This window comes from Lonchura striata, chromosome 1 (assembly GCF_050655825.1).
Source record: "Lonchura striata isolate lonStrDom1 chromosome 1, ASM5065582v1, whole genome shotgun sequence".
Classification (NCBI taxonomy): domain Eukaryota; kingdom Metazoa; phylum Chordata; class Aves; order Passeriformes; family Estrildidae; genus Lonchura; species Lonchura striata.
The window spans coordinates 43185920-43202608 of record NC_140703.1 but is presented as its reverse complement, the minus strand read 5'-3'; the positions used below and the strand labels follow the sequence as shown (position 1 = coordinate 43202608).

Sequence of the window (16689 nt, the reverse complement as noted above, 5' to 3'; positions counted from 1 at the left end):
AGTGGATACATCCATAACACCAGTCCTTCCATGTGTGGTCTCTGTAAAGTACATAAGGGCTGTGGGCTGATGGAGAGATTATAACCCAGCCAGTGTCAGGATAGACAGGAAGGTTAGGCTTAGGGTTGGAATGTAAGACAAAGAAGAAATTGATTATTTCAGCCTGAATAGTCTCAACTCATTTCAGGGATGAGGGTCAAGATAAATCCCTGGTGTACTGCCTGAGAAATCCCTTAGTGGTACCTATGTCACGTTGCGCCCCTTTGCCCTGATGACTTCTCTGCCTTGTGGAAATCTAAAAATAGTGAACTTGAATAAGGCAACCTTGAGAGCTGCTGATTTTTCTGAGCTCAGATTGCAGATTGCAGTCCAGAACCTCTGAGCTGGACTTCTGTGAAGCAGTAGTTGTTGACACAAATGTATGGACAGTGCAGGGAACTTGAATTTCATCTAAGGTGTAAAAGCACTACTAGCCTGGATGACACTGCTAGGAGTTCCCAAATAGAGTAAGAGACTGAGTTTTGGCAGTGTCTCCTTCTTTGGCAGGCCTGCTGACTACCTTTAGTGCTGCAGGGCATCCCTTGCCAGCTGTCCCAACCCTGGTCCATGCTTCACTCTCTGCAGTCCTACTCCCAGGAGTACGTGTGTCTTTTTCAGGCACTGAGTTAGTAAACATCATCACATCTTATCTTTAATTTGGTATATGTTTTTAGACACTTTTTGACTGAATTAAGTTCATACTTATAAGTTAATACTTGTAGAAAAACCTTTTTAGAACAAAGGATCATTTTTAAACCCTTGAGAAAAACAGCTTTTAAAAGGTATTAATCTATTTCCTTTTCATATAATTAAAAACATTTTTTAAAAATTAAAGGTACTATTACAAGGTCAAATTGCCGGAAATGTTTTGGTGAAGTCCATGGGCTAAGGGGCTGATTCTCCATCTACAGTAATATACTATCTTCCAATGTAATAAATGTGTCAGATAATACACTGAAGAAGGCCAAAGTACAAATCTGAACTCTAGCCCTGATCCTACTTGCTCTTATGTTGGCAGACAGACCCTATCACAATTCCACAAGCCCTGTGAAATTATGACTTTTCCAACCAGTGCTTTGGCACAATTAATGGATTACAGTGGGCTGGGGAAAATCCTCACAGGTGGTTTGCCATGCCCATTCTGAGGGAGGGGGACTGGGGATGTAAGAGTGTGAATTGGAGCTCTGCTGCACCCACTGGCCTCAGGGAACAGTTCTGTATTATGGACATATTCTGTGAGTCCAAATAATGGGGTCTGTGCTCAAGGCATCTTCCTGGCCTTTGCTACAGCTCAAATGTAATTTCAAGGACCAGCAAGAATCTGCTGACCTTGTTTATGTTCCATTTAATAATGTGTTTGAAAGCCTTTAAGCCCAAGTACTTGTCTTTAAGTTTTATTGGCAATATCACAACAGAAAGGAGCAGGGTGGTCAACCTAACCAGCAGTTCCTGAGTTATATTTGCTCCAGGTCACTGGAGTTCTGAGGAAACATTACTTTTCAAAAAATAAAGGATAAGAGTAGATTTGTTGCTTAGATTGCTGGTTTTGCCAGTCTATAAGATGAATAGCTTTAACCTTTTTATTTTATTTTTACACCACAATATGTGTACTCAAACCACAGATTTTAGTCACAAAGACTTTCATCCCTTTGCACTACCAGATTATGCTCTGCTTCATTTCAACATCGTACAGTTCGCAGGTAGATGTTTGATTGTTTGATCTCAATGCTCATATAACCTACAGTAGGCATGCACAGTGCATTTGGTTAGCTCTCAGGGCACAGTCTTAAAATACATGTGTTATGTTGTAGGAGGAAGCTGATTTTCATACTAGTTTTAATGAAGTTTCCTTCCATGTTTTTTTTTTTTTAATATTTGTACTGGTCAAAGGATTTCACTTAGCTCTGCATATGCTCATAATTTTCCAACGGCATACAGCATTTATGAAGAGAATTAAGTGGACTAGGCATTATTTTTTTACTCTTAAATAATCACGGTGTCTGTTGACATCCATAACAATAGAAAACACAATTTGAGCAGTAGGAGTGAAAAGGATAAAAAAAAGCAAACAACAGTGAGTAAGCAATTAATAAAATACCCAGAAAATAGCTGGCATCTACATCTACTAAAATCCTTACGTGTAGATGAATGTGATAGCACTGTAAGCAAATTAAACTGTATGCTTAGAGAGCACAGGTCTATTTGTGCTCTCTGATGAATAGGAGAAATAATGTATTGGTGTAACTGACACCAATACATTATTCCTCCTAAAGTATATTTTATAGTAGATATGTAATATAAAATATTTTATAAAGTACTTTTATTAATTTATAAAATCATAGAGTCATTAATGTTGGAAAAGATCTCTAAGATTATCAAGTCAAATAATTAACTTATCCCCATTGTGTTCATCACCAGTTCCTCAACCATGCACCCTTTGAACACTTCCACAGTTGGTGATTCTACCAATTCCTTGGGCAGCATACTACAATACTACCCTTTCAGGGAAGAATTTTTTTTTCCTAATATCTGATCTAAAGCTCTCCAGGTGAAACTTGAGTCCATTTTCTCTTATCCTGATGCTTGTTATGTGGGAGAAGGGATTGATCCCTGCTGCACTACAGCCTGCTTTCAGGTAGTTGTAGAGACTGATATCCATCATCTCTATCTCTGTCTCTATCTATCTCTATCATCTCTATCTCTATCTCTATCTCTATCTATCTCTATCTCTATCTCTATCTCTATCTCTATCTCTATCTCTATCTCTATCTCTATCTCTATCTCTATCTATCTCTATCTCTATCTCTATCACTATCTCTATCTCTATCTCTATCTCTATCTCTATCTATCTCTATCTCTATCTCTATCTCTATCTCTATCTCTATCTCTATCTCTATCTCTATCTCTATCTCTATCTCTATCTCTATCTCTATCTCTATCTCTATCATCTCTATCTCTATCTCTATCTCTATCATCTCTATCTCTATCTCTATCTATCTCTATCTCTATCTCTATCACTATCTCTATCTCTATCTCTATCTATCTCTATCTATCTCTATCTCTATCTCTATCTCTATCTCTATCTCTATCTCTATCATCTCTATCTCTATCTCTATCTCTATCTCTATCTCTATCTCTATCTCTATCTCTATCTCTATCTCTATCTCTATCTCTATCTATCTATCTCTATCTCTATCTCTATCATCTCTATCTCTATCTCTATCTCTATCATCTCTATCTCTATCTCTATCTCTATCTATCTCTATCTCTATCATCTCTATCTCTATCTCTATCTATCTCTATCTCTATCTATCTCTATCTCTATCTCTATCTCTATCTCTATCTCTATCTCTATCTCTATCTATCTCTATCTCTATCTCTATCTCTATCATCTCTATCTCTATCTCTATCTCTATCTCTATCTCTATCTCTATCTCTATCATCTCTATCTCTATCTCTATCTCTATCTCTATCTCTATCTCTATCTCTATCTCTATCTCTATCTCTATCTCTATCTCTATCTCTATCATCTCCATCTATCTCTATCTCTATCTATCTATCTATCTATCTATCTATCTATCTATCTATCATCTATCTAATCTCTCTATCTATCTACAAATATATAAATTATTAAGGGGACTAGACATGCGGAAATGCTATTTTGTATAATAATTGATAAATAAAAGGAAACATGAATAAATAATTTCTATGCATTTTATTTATTTGAAATATTTTCTGGTTTAGAAAATGGCACATGTCGTTAGTTAGCACCTCAAACTCAAAAACTTGAACAAACTTGCCTGACTGAAAATACATTGCTGTATTTTCCTGGCAGAGACCTCATGGCCATCTTCTTAGCTACACTCTCCCAGGCTTGGTTACCTTGTACTGTCAGCCCTCACTACCTCTGTTTACACTGTTCACTGCAGAAATTCAAACACTGAGTAAGTAATTTTGGGACTGGTAGTCTTTGTTCCTTTTTGAATAGGCGGAGAAATTTTAAAGAAAGATTTTGGAGATGCTGCTCCATAGACTGGCAGTGCATAGTACAGCATCCTGCATCTGTCTGAGTAGTTTGAAACCCATACAAACTTACACTTTTGGTTATAATGAATTGTAAATCAGCTTTGCAAGACTAATTTGTAAGAGTTGATGGAATTAGTTTAAAAACTTAATGTTACTAAAACCACTAATTCGTTATGATAAAAAGCTTTCATTTATTAAATAATCACTAACATCCTGGAAACTTGGTAGCATTGATTAGGCACTGAAGATTTCACAGATGTAAATCAATCTTTTTGATTCACAATTTTGTATTTCTAATTCAGTCATGATGCTTCTAAAAAGGAATGTCATGTATTAAATGGATAACTGTGAAAAATAACTATTCTGGTGTCTGTGGTGTCACTAGCATCTCTACCAATATAGGGGTTTATATAGCAAAACCCACTCACTCTATTCTAAAAGTTTGAAGCACTATCCCCATCTATATGAGATAATTATTACAGAAGGTTTTGCACTGATCTAATCTGCAAGAAACTCTTGCCGATAACTCTGTTATTCTTGAAAACTGCTGCTGAACCAGGAATACTGGTTGTAGTAAAAGGGATCTCTACCTGTAATTGACTATGGGAAGCCTCATGATGACTTCTGTGAAAGCAAGTTAGACTCTTGTGAGGTGTTCCCAGCTTCCACTATTTTTCTTTGCTGAACTACAGAGGCTTTTCATCAGCTGACCCTCTAAGCTTGCAGAAGAAAGAGTAGGGAATATACAGTAAATATCTTTGGAAGGACATTTTTCTACTCAAGCTTTTTTTTACTTGCAGCCTATGGCAAAGCAGTGCTTCAAATGAATTCATTAGAAACTGTGTGTTTTAAGAGAAAAGAGATACTTTTTGCTAAAGTAAATATAGGAATTAGCCTTTTGCTCCTATGACTTCTGCTGGTGTTCTTCAAAACGTCCCAGCCACTGTATAATAGATTTTGTACTGATGAGTTAAATAAACACAAACTGTAAACAAAATACTGTAGCTGATTGAACCAATGTACAGTAGTAAGGGTCAGACCTTTAATGGTGTCAGCCTCTTTATGTTAAAAGTATTTCTTGTTCTAAATGTCTTAACAGCAAAACATAGTTGAAGCCTGGGATCATTTAGATATCCTTTGAAATGAAAACATGAAAACACAGATAGTTTCAGATTTCAAGAGCATAATGTACAATAGGAATGTAATAAGCCCTGTTTGGAAGTCATACTTTAAAACACAAATTAATTCACCAAGCAGGCATTGTCTCAAGAAAAGGTGACACATTGCTGGCTGCAAGATCACCTGAGACATCTGTGAGAGGCAGGTCTCTTGGCTGATACTTGGGTGTTTGGTACCCATGTTTGTGATGATATCATTAGTGTCAGGACATGACATGCATATTTATCCTGTATTAGAGCCTTCTGCTTAGGTAATCACTTTGTGAAAAATCAGTACAGAGACAACTTGACTACAGGTGTGCCAAGGAAAAGTGTTAGGTGGAAAACCAGCCAAGCTGTAGCATTCTGTAGTTCTTCTCCTCTGCTACTTAATATTCACTGCAAATTGAAGATCTGGGTAGATAAGTAAAGGCTGGTAGCCAGAAAATGCACATGGCATGGAAAAGGTATTATTGGACTGATATCAAGGACAGGACTGGCATTCATAAAAATCATAAATCACTTCTACTTCTTAAATTGCTCTTGCCTTCATGTGCTGAGGACAACATTTATTGACTGTGTAGTGAGTATCTATATTCTCCTGTAAACATTCTTGTTTACATGGCAAGCAGGTGTTCTGCATTTCCTTGGGTGAGCAAACAACAGGAGACATAAATGAAATTAAATCAGGTACCGACTTGGGTGTCAGGAATGCAAGTCCATAAAGGTGATTTTTGTTGTATTCATTCACTCCACTATTTCTCTGATCATAAGACATACATAATTTCTGTCACGGGATTGTACTTGAGGTACCACATTTGTGCAGACCTGGTGCTAGAATAGTTACCAGCTTCTGTGAAAAGCTGTTTTCTCTTCTAGATGACCTTGAGTTGTAACCAGAGGCTGTTATGGCCTCTGGTGACTGCCTTCCAGAAAATATTGCAGAAAATTTACCACTATCTCCATCTTTGCCCCAATGGAGGGCAACCTGGTTCAGAGGATGGCATGCCTGTTATTTAGCTTTTGTAGAGCTATTTAGCTTTTCCCTTTCCAATAAAGAGTTCAGTGTATTAGCTTAAGCCATTGACAGAGCTTCACCTTAGGGAAACTCTGTGCATTCCTAGAGCAGGAGTCAATTCAATGAAAGAAGAAAATATCTAGGTTACTGGAGGTGCCCTATATTGTGCCCTAAACATCCAGGTGCTCATTTGTTTGTCACTTGATTTCTGTGCTCCTGGCTCTTCTGCCTTAGAAAGAGGCTTGAACTTATCTTGATCCCACCTAGCAGCCACCTGCAGGTATAGCATGCTTTTAAGGAGAAAGTGTGATTTTGAGTCATGGTCTGAGACAGATAAAAAGATTTATCCTACCACATAGATGAGCACTGTAGCTGCTGAGCTAAGCTGAAAGTGATTGACATTGCCTCTTCTGCCTTAAACCACTTCTGGCCTTTGATCTGAATCTTCTCTCATCCTCATCATATTCAGAGAGTAAAGGACTCTCTGGGGACCTCTACAGAATCAATGTGTGTATCTAGAGGGGATAGGAGATCTTGGATGAATGAAAGAACATGGGTGTTTTTTTTTTTTTTAGGCACGTAATAAAAAATCCCCTGTGATGATGAATTACAGAGAATTTTATAGAGCTGTATTTTGGAGAGGAAATACCTTGGTAAGTTAGATAGTAGCTTACCTGAATATAAAGAGATGATGCCAGGTATGCCAGGACAACCCACCCTTGAAGCTCATTGTTGACCAGCATGATACTACCAAAATACTTCTCACTCACAACCCACTCCAAGAATAAAATGCAAGACATTTAATTTGGAAAGCTGATGTACTGCCTGACAGGTCCAGTAACTGGCAAAGCATCTCTTCCTAATGAAATACACATTACTGGCAGCATTAGAAGAAAAGAATGCTAGGGACTACTAAAAAGTTTTTCTTACTTTAATATGCATAGTTTATTCACATTTTAGAGAACTTAGAGAAGTATTTGGAGGATTTTTTTGAGTATTTAGCACTGATGGGACTTGAATCCTGATTTTGTCCAAACATGACATAGAATATCTTTATATATATACTTTTGAAATGTTCCTGAAAGAGATACACTAGGTCACAATTATTACTGAAAAATATTATATATATTTTTCACTGCAAATTACCTAAATTCAAGATCTGTGAGGTAGTGAATTTGAAAATTTAAATTTTGAGTTAAAAAAATGTATAAGACATTATAGCATTATAGAAAGTTGCAGAATAGAAACTTCCTGCTGTCTTATTTCCTTTGTATTTCACACACACACACACACACACACACACAAACACACACACATACACACCCATGTATATATGCAGTAAATTTAGGAATCTTCTTGCACTGTTAATTACCTTCTTATGAGTAATTAGACTCAAATAAATTGAGATTTACTTGGTCCTGTACATTCTCTGTTCTTTGTGGTGTCGTTCATTGGTGATATTTTTGGATTATAGCATTTATTGTATCATGTAGAGTAAAGAAAGGCAAGGGCAAAAGTAGTGACATTCCCTGGCATATAACCAAAGGAACTTACAATAGAGCAAGTAGTAAAGATAGTTTCAAAATGAATAAATATTATTTAGGGATACTCTGTTTTCCCCACAATAAATGATACTAAGACATTGCACTTCCTTGAAAATACAGGGGTGAATGTCTGTCTGTTAAAGTTCAGGATGTTAATTTTGAGCAACAGAAGTCTGCAAAGTTTGTTTCTGCTTCCTCCATCTGAGGGGCTGCAGTGAGGTATAATACTGTTCCTAGTCACTTGTAATTAACTGCTGACAAAAAGCCCTTTGACTTAAAAATAGAGAACCAGTTGAATACATACTTCAGTTTAAATTTAATCAATTTTCTAGTGGCAGTAATTCTGATATTCATGAATATCTAAAGCAGGGGAAAGAGATTATTTTAATTTAATTTATTCTCTATGTCCAATTTATTTCATGTAGAAACATTGTAAAAAGAACAAATTTTCAAGAAAAAATTACAATTATTTATTAAAATACCATATGAACCCTACAATAAAAGTAGTGATTGAAATGGAGTTATATGCTGGTATGATATTATCAGTATTATCACTGGCATTTTCTGCAGAGTCAAAAGGAGAGAAAGAAAGGTCAGAGCAAGGGTGTGCTGTAGGTTTGCTCATATCAATACATACAAGAGTTCATAGCAAAGTGTCTGCTATCTGTTTGGCTTTGGGCTGTGACATTTAAGAGGAAAGGATGTTTTGTAATATGCATAAAGTGAAATTATTTTGACTATAAACTGTGCTGGAAATAAAGAATAATATGGCTTTGGATTACAAATTTTACTGCATGAGTTTTCTTCATAGAAGATGACTTCGTCAGGCGGAATTCTTCAGAGTTAACTGAAATATTTACTGAAATATCTGTTTCTGCTGGTATCTTCTCCTAAGTAATGTCCAGTATCACCGGAAGCTAAATATAAAGAAGTTTGAAAAGTGCTGTAATTTTGGGATCATCAGTGTCAAATTGCACACCACTAAGTGCAGTCTACAAGCTGAGATAGGGGAGGAAAAAAATTAGAGAAACTGAAATGAAAGTGAAGATCCTGCAAAAGTATAAGGAGAGATAGATTAGATTCTTATAAATATTTCTGATTTTTGTACTGTTGATGTCTGTAAGGACTAGTCATTCACAATTCTACGCTGAAGGTGCTTTAAACATTTTCTGAAATACAAAAAAACCCAAAATTTCTTGCTCTATCCTAAAATTATCCAATTGTAGAAACAAGAAAAGGACAAATTTGTAAGAAAAGTGTATTTGAATTCAAATTCCACTTCAAAGCAGTTATAGCTTTTACTTCAACAGCATGGTGACATGGGGAGGAGACTCATATAAATGCATCCTGATACTTGTTACAATGCCTTTTTAAAATATTTAATTTCAGACCTCTTCCTCAGAGAATAATTTCATTTCTACAGGAAATTCAATAAACTAATTTATATAACCAGTGTTTTTAAAGACAAATAATTTTGTAATCAGACTATCCTAGATAATAACTAAAACCTTTTTGTCACAAAAGTTCAATTTAAAGTTGAGATTGCCTTGCCTATCCACAGAGGCTCCTGCTCCTGTCTGAGACAGACAAAGGGGGTACAAAAGGCCTTGCATAACCCAGAAGGATGAATCAGATTTCATAAGCCAGCTAAAATGTTATTACATGGCGAGTCAGCTGAATACAACCATCCCAATAGTGCCATAGCTCATAGAAATCTGACGGTCCTCAAAGTGTCTTTATGGAAATATTTAACTATTACTTTCATGAAAAAATGAAGAGACCTGCAGTCAGCCAGAAACATTCTTTATCATTTAAAACATATATTTACCCCAAAAGGGGTAGATAGGAATACTTCAAATCTAAAGATATTGTGGAATGTGATAAAATAAATATTTTTGAAAGATTATAATACCCAAATAACTTTGACTTCTTTTTTATCTGGAATTTTTGAAATGTTAATATAATATCTACCTTGATTTATTATTTCAAAAATGCATCACCCACAGTAAGGTTACCCAGCTGTGCTACCTAGCAGGGATCCATCTCTGTTGGCATCACAGGACCCACCAGTCATTATGCCAATAAGTGAACTGCAAATCCTCAGATCCCCTCAGGTACTGAGCACATGTGTGTGTATGCACTCATGCACACACTCCTACTGCAGAATGCAGAAACACTCTGCTTAATGGAGTTGGCATCCTCAGGATGATCTGCAATCCTTCAGGAAAAGGACTCTGTGATCCTGTGCATAATCAGGAAAGTTCAATGACAGGTGAAACAATTTAACAGATTATAGGACTGGGCATAAAGATGCAGTAAACAATTGGTGGTAACACTTCCATGTTTGAAAAAAATCCAAATTCTTGTCATATTATGGGGTTTCTGTTTCATTGTTCATATCTATAATTTTACAAAGGGCTGTATTTCCACTCTTAGGAAATGAATGAATGTTCCTAAACTGTTAAAGCTGGAAGAATAGCTTGACCATAAGATGAAATACAAAGCATCAAATAGAATAGAAAAAACTCATTATTTCTACTTTACACAGGTCTGTGAATGTTAATTGCCTGCATTTTAGCTAATCTGTATACATTTTGTGCTGTTACCTCTCTTAAAACTGTCTGTTAACTCACTGTCTTCTGTTTCTCTCTGCAGTGTCTGCAGGTCAGCTTATGGTGAAACTGCTTTCAAATGGCTTTGAAAACATGAAATCTGAGGACCACTGCATGGCAGAGACATCCCTGAAGCTCACTGATTTAAAAGTCCCTGGTACAGCTCTGTGTGGTGATGGTGTTTTTCAGGGGGAACCACAGGCATACTCACCCCTAACAAGCAGCTCCGTCTCGTCTGACACGGTGTCCGCTGCGGTCTGGACCCTGCAGCCATATCTCCCAGCGTGCATCAGGAGGATGTTCCTGATCATTAAATCTGCAGAGGACGCTTGCTGAAACAGGGATGAAGTGCCAGTTTAAAACTCAGTAAATCTGTGTACAAGGTAGTTCACAAGGGTGTTTTTTGTACAGTCTGAGGAACTCTTGAATGCAGCTTTCATCTTACAAAATGTATGTGTCCTAATATCCTGTTGTGAGGATTATCAGAACAGCGCATTTATACAATTATTAGTAGGGATTAAAGAAGAGCATTTCAGGTTTTATAATAACTTTGACTTTGCTTAAAGCACATTGCACATATTTGCGTGTTCAAAGCAAATTATTCCACCTAGCACAAAGAAATTCATTAAGGAGATGAACAGAAATATTTTGGATGCTATCCATGGTGTTAAAAAAAGTCCTCTTAGGAATGAAGAACTTTCTTCCTCTCCCTCTTTACTGTAACACAGTGACATTTGGAATATGTCTTGCTAGTGTGATAAAATTAAGATTACTTGACAGATAATATTGATTGAATTTTTATTTATAGAGAAGTTAATGCTTAATATGAATGAGAAAATAGGATCAGATTCTCACCTTTCCTGATGAAATATGTATGTATTTAATGCTGAAAAGTGCAAAATATATATAGAGAATATAGAGAACCAGTTCAAATTTTTATTTTTTAGAATTTTAGCCAACAGTCATTACAATTCCCCAAAGTTCACTTTAAGAAACTAATTAAGTATAGGCATTTCCTTTCTCAGATTTGGTCTACTTTGCTAACCAAGCAAATACTGACCATCTTTCCTTGAACTATGTATTTCATCCCATGCACTGATTCTAATTTGAGTAATTTTGATCCTGAGTGAATAAAATTGTACTCTGCATTCAAAATAAAATATTTCTAGGGGTGTAAGTATTGATACTTCTCTAGCTCTAATAGAAATCTGTCACTGAATTCACCTAGATTAATATTTGAGGTTTTGTGATTTATACTTATTTTGTGCTCATGTAGACACACTCAGATCTTTATCTTTATTCATTAGGAAGTTATGAGCCAGTTGTTCACATGTGCATGACCTTCTTCTTTGTAGGATTGCATTTCTTGTCTGTTCCCATCTGTTCTTTTCATCACATGCTGTATTGGTAAGATGTCCAATTGTGTTCCATACAATTGTCATTTGCATATTTCTTTCTTTTATGCCAAGGTCATTAATGACAAGATGAAATAGGATTCATTTCAAGATCCAATCTTCTATAATTTAGTTTTTTCTTTTTAGGCAGAAGAGTTTCTTTGCAGCACATCTTGGCACACTTCTTCAGTCAATCTTCTCTTAATTTGCATTTTTTGAACTAACTTGTAATATTCCATGTAGCATCAAGTCAAAATCTTTACCAAAGGATATTCAAATGCAAAGAAGAGAGGTGAAGACATTAATATTGCCTCTGAGGCCAAAGTGAATATGGGCATGATCTATAGCTTAATAACCCTGTAGATCTAAGAGCTTGATTACCGTGGGAGTGTTTTGCCTTCTGAAATGGCCTAGGTAATGATGTTGCTGAAGGGAAGATAGACCAGTCAGGTCAGAATGCAGTTCTTATATTCTTGCTCTGGCATATGAGAAATCACAGAAGGGGAAATGGATATCTCAGTACTCTACAGCTTGAAATGCAAAAGAATAGTGCACACACTCCTATCAGGAGTCAAATTCAGGATATAAATTTTTTTAAGTTAACAGTAGTATTTACTAGCTATTGAAACTGGTTGCTCAATATCACTAGTGATCTTGGCACAAAGCTTTAGTTACAAAAAGGATATGACCAGAATCAGTCCACATTTGTCCTCTCTTGATGGTAATTTACATCTAATGTGTGTTTTATTGCTAAGTGTGAGGAATAGCGTAATGGATAGCAACTGTCCTGTTTCATTGTTCAGGAGCTGTTAAAAATCTTGGCTGTCACTCTGACTTCCAGAAGGTTCATGAATGTGTAAATCCTAATATTCTTATCAGGAAAAAGATATGTATTTCATCTTCACACCTGTATAACTGGGCAGAGAAGCATCAATTGGAAGAATCATCACTGTAAGTGGAGAACAGTGCAGTATAATAGATCTCTGTGAAACACTTTTATAACAACATAACAGGATGTGCAGCCAGCATTCTGGAGGATGTGTGAGTGGATTAAACTGACTGTGTTTAATATAGAGAGGTATATGCTCAGACACTGGATTCTTGATCATAATCAAGAAAATAATGACACATTTTAGCTTCCATTTATGTAAGCAGGAGATATGTTTGACCAGGGACTCTAAAAAGAACTGCATTACTGCTGTTCAGTGACATTTATAAAGTTGTCTTCATTAATTTTACAGACTCTTCCAAGTCTTAGAAGACAAATAATTTGTTGATTAGTTTATCCTGTAATGAGAGGCTCTAAGCCACAAAGAGGTCTGGCGGAGGTTAAACTTATGTCCTGGCTTTCTAAGTCTTAAGAAAATTTCTGCACCCTGGTATTGTAGTTGCTACTTGAACAATTACAATCCAGTTGAAAAAAACCTACTAAGAGAGAATTTAGCAGAGACTCCATTAAGAAAACTATTTAAGGTCAGAAACTTTCTTGTGCTTTTAGACTTCTGTCAGTAGAAAAAGATGTGATATTTTAGCAAAGCAGAGACATTCACCTCCCCTTGGTGGAAGACAAAAACTTGTTGATATGAATGCAAACAATGTAAGAAGGTCTCTCTTACCTGGGCTAACGTGATTTAAGATAGTCTGGTGTATCAGCAACTTTGTGGTCTCAATTTTATTCAAAGCTGAAGTTAGTGGCATTTACATTTCTTTTTCTAGGTCTAGATTTTGATGCTATTAAGTGTACGTTTTTAAAAGCTGCCCTTTATTTCACTGATTTTGTGCTCTTTCTTGCCAGGGAATATTTTGCAAGAAGTGCATTATTTCAAAGTCACATTTTGTTAAAAAAATTCACAATCCTTGGTGTTCTGAGCATCAGGTATTATCCACTTAGCCAAGCATCAGTACCTTAATCTCAGTATAAACTTCTACTGTATTTTACTGAAGCTAAAACTTAAAAGAAAACAAACCAAAACTGATAGGCACAACAACCAACTTCTAGTGATTTTCAGGAAAGTTAAGAGTAACCTTCAAGGTCAGCATCAGCTACAGACCTGCTGTACACTTTTGATCTTCATTAAGCAGCAAATAAATAATAGAGCTCAGAATGATATCTATCATGACTAATGTTTCTCTCCAGGACTACAAATTATTGTACCATTCATATTATGTTATGCTCCCAAGCATCCCATTAATCTAGTTCTGGGCAGGTCTAATGCTGAATGATGTGTCAACTTATGGCTCTGTCTGCTTCAGTGTGGCATGTTGTCTGAGGTCATAGCCATATCTGCAATGTATCTAATTAGCTGTACATGTAAGGTATTGCTTGCAACTATTTTTTCAAAAGTTGCTGCCACCTATGCATTAGCATTTGCTTTTGATGTGGAAATACTTCCCCAAATTCAAAAAGGCTCCAAGAAGCATATAACATGCATACTTTGCTCAGTAGTAATGACTTCACTGCATTTGTCTTTTGCATTCATTGTCCTAATATGTGGGGGATTTGCAGAAACAAACAAAAAAGACAATTTTCAGATATTTTTCTGTTGAGGAATTAATACTTCTTCAGCCATCTGAATTACCCACAGAGAGGAACTTGGGTGTGGATTTTTTTCCTCTCATAAATTTTAATCTCTTAAATTTTTCCATCTCATAAATCTCAAGAGGTGGCTGTGGGAGTCTGGATTGATACCAGTTAATTACTCAAACAATCAATCACTTAACTGCCCAGGTAGAGAAGGTGTGCACACCATCACCAGAGGCTACAGCTGGATGTTGGATAAGATAAGGAAAGAGGCTGATAATAGGCAGATCCTGGGAGTTGGGGTCCTACTTTTTATCATGCCAAAGTCCTTTCAGCAGTGACTAGCTGTGGAAATTCCCTTCCAAAGAAGTAGTAGGCATTCGCACACAGCCTGAAGGAATTCACCCCTTCTGGTGGGCCATAATTGACTGTTTCACTGATATAAGAAGCAGCTGTGATATCTTAGTTTTAGAATGTGTCATAAACCATCAGACTCCCAAAGTGTCCCATGATCCAAAGGACTACATCATCCAGCATAAAATTCCCTGCCCCAGGCACTTGGGTATGCCCACTCAAACCTGAGTAAATATAAAACCAGTGGATTTTGTTTTTCTCTCATCCCACATGGCTCAAGACAGTGACAATCATTTTGACTAGACTAGGACCCTCACCACTAAAACCAGAAGAAGAGAACCAACAGAATCCATGCAGTGGTGACACATTTCCTGTGTCTCTCTCATTCTCTTTCTTTCCCTGCTTCCACTCTCTTTTCCTATTTCTTTCTCTCTCTCCCCCTTTCTCCCTCACATTTACTGTTAAATAAAAATCCATACTAATGACTTTGACATATGGTCTCATTTGCACCTTAATTTGGGCAAAGATATTCTCTGATTTTAATAACCAGTTCTTAATAGTTGTGAGTTGCTTTGCAATAAACAGCTTTTACATATGCTTCTTCCCTCAAATGAAGAGAATTAAACTTAGAATTAAACTTATTCTTCCTGTGAGAGTGAGTTCATTGTCCTGAGCCAGTTGCTAGGAAACCTCTCTGTTAATCTGTCCATTCATTTGCTGAGTTTTTATCTCTAAACCAAGGTGGTCCATTCAGTGTATCCAGCCTTTTTTTCTGAAGTCTTTGCACAATTCTAATTTCTAATCAATTTCTGAAGACTTTGCACAATTTCCAATCTGCCTGCATTTGAAATGGAGCTCACAGTTGCACCCTAGAGCACTTTCTTAACATCTAGAAAGCCTTTCTCCCTATCTCTTCCATGAAAGAATTACATTTGGGTTGATTATTACATAATTTATTAAATATGCTCAAACTACAGAATCATATGTGAAAAATATATATGAAGTATCATTATTTTTTCATTGTATCAAACTCAGCTTTCATTTAATCTGCTTCTAATGCTGCTCATTTTCCTCATTCATTGTCATACTTCCCTTCCACTCCAACTGAAGTTCTTTGAATGTAGCTCTGATTTATCTTGGAAAGAGGGACAAAAAGCCAAAGAAATTCGTAATACTGGGTAGTCAGTAAAGATGATGTGCTGACCCACAGCTCTCAACTTCTGCACTGCAAGGGCTTGAGGACTGCCTAGTACTGTGCAGAGGATTCAGGCTGTGAACTCAGCCTGGACAACACGCAGTGAACACTTTCTCTTTGCCTGGGAAGAATGTGTCTAAAGTGGGTAATGAGATATTGCAAATGATCATGATTCAACAAAAGCTTAAATCAAAGGGAAGAACAGAATGGGCAAACACTGACTGCCATTGCCGGAAAACTTTTGTGATGAAAGTCAAAGTGAAGGTTGGGCCACTTCTTTACTATGACTACAAGGGTTTATCAAGGCGTGCTGCCTGTCTAAATCTCTTGACAGTGAGAGGTGAGGATGCTTTCCTACAAAGTGTTTTTTATACACCACTGTGTTTGGGAGGTACTAAAAGCCTAAAAAGATTCTATTCTGTTTAAACTGAGAACAATAAAACAATGCTGTGTCGAGTGAAAAGGACTGAGATTTGATCATAAACAAGAATGATAGCTTTTTCAATTTAAATGATCATTTAAAATATATGGGCATTTTTACATATAATACACAGGTTAGGTGAATTCCTGACTCATATATTGCTTAATTTAGCAAAATATCCTTTATAAATGAAATTCAGTTAGATTAAATTGAAAAATTATTTCACAGTTAATTTTTGCTATATTTGAATGGCAATGGAGATTTCTTGGTAAGTTTATCTGAAGCAAGCAAATGATTATACAGAATACCCTTATGGCAATGTTATCTTTGTAGCATCAACAGTAAGTGAGGACCAGCAACACAATAAAGTTATTTCAAATAATGGTGACAATTTATATGTACATTATG

The 16689-nt window shown here is 36.3% G+C and overlaps 1 protein-coding gene across 10 annotated transcripts in view; it reads right to left on the bottom strand.

Annotated features, from left to right (window-relative positions):
- The window catches only part of CNTN5 (contactin 5), a 592231-nt gene that overhangs the window by 39750 nt on the left and 535792 nt on the right, over nucleotides 1-16689 (bottom strand). For all 10 annotated transcript variants that reach the window (XM_085593275.1, XM_021529320.4, XM_085593302.1 and 7 more), the window contains one exon: nucleotides 10608-10728. In XM_085593275.1, the coding sequence (XP_085449401.1) occupies nucleotides 10608-10728 (121 nt within the window). The remainder of the gene's footprint in view (nucleotides 1-10607; nucleotides 10729-16689) is intronic.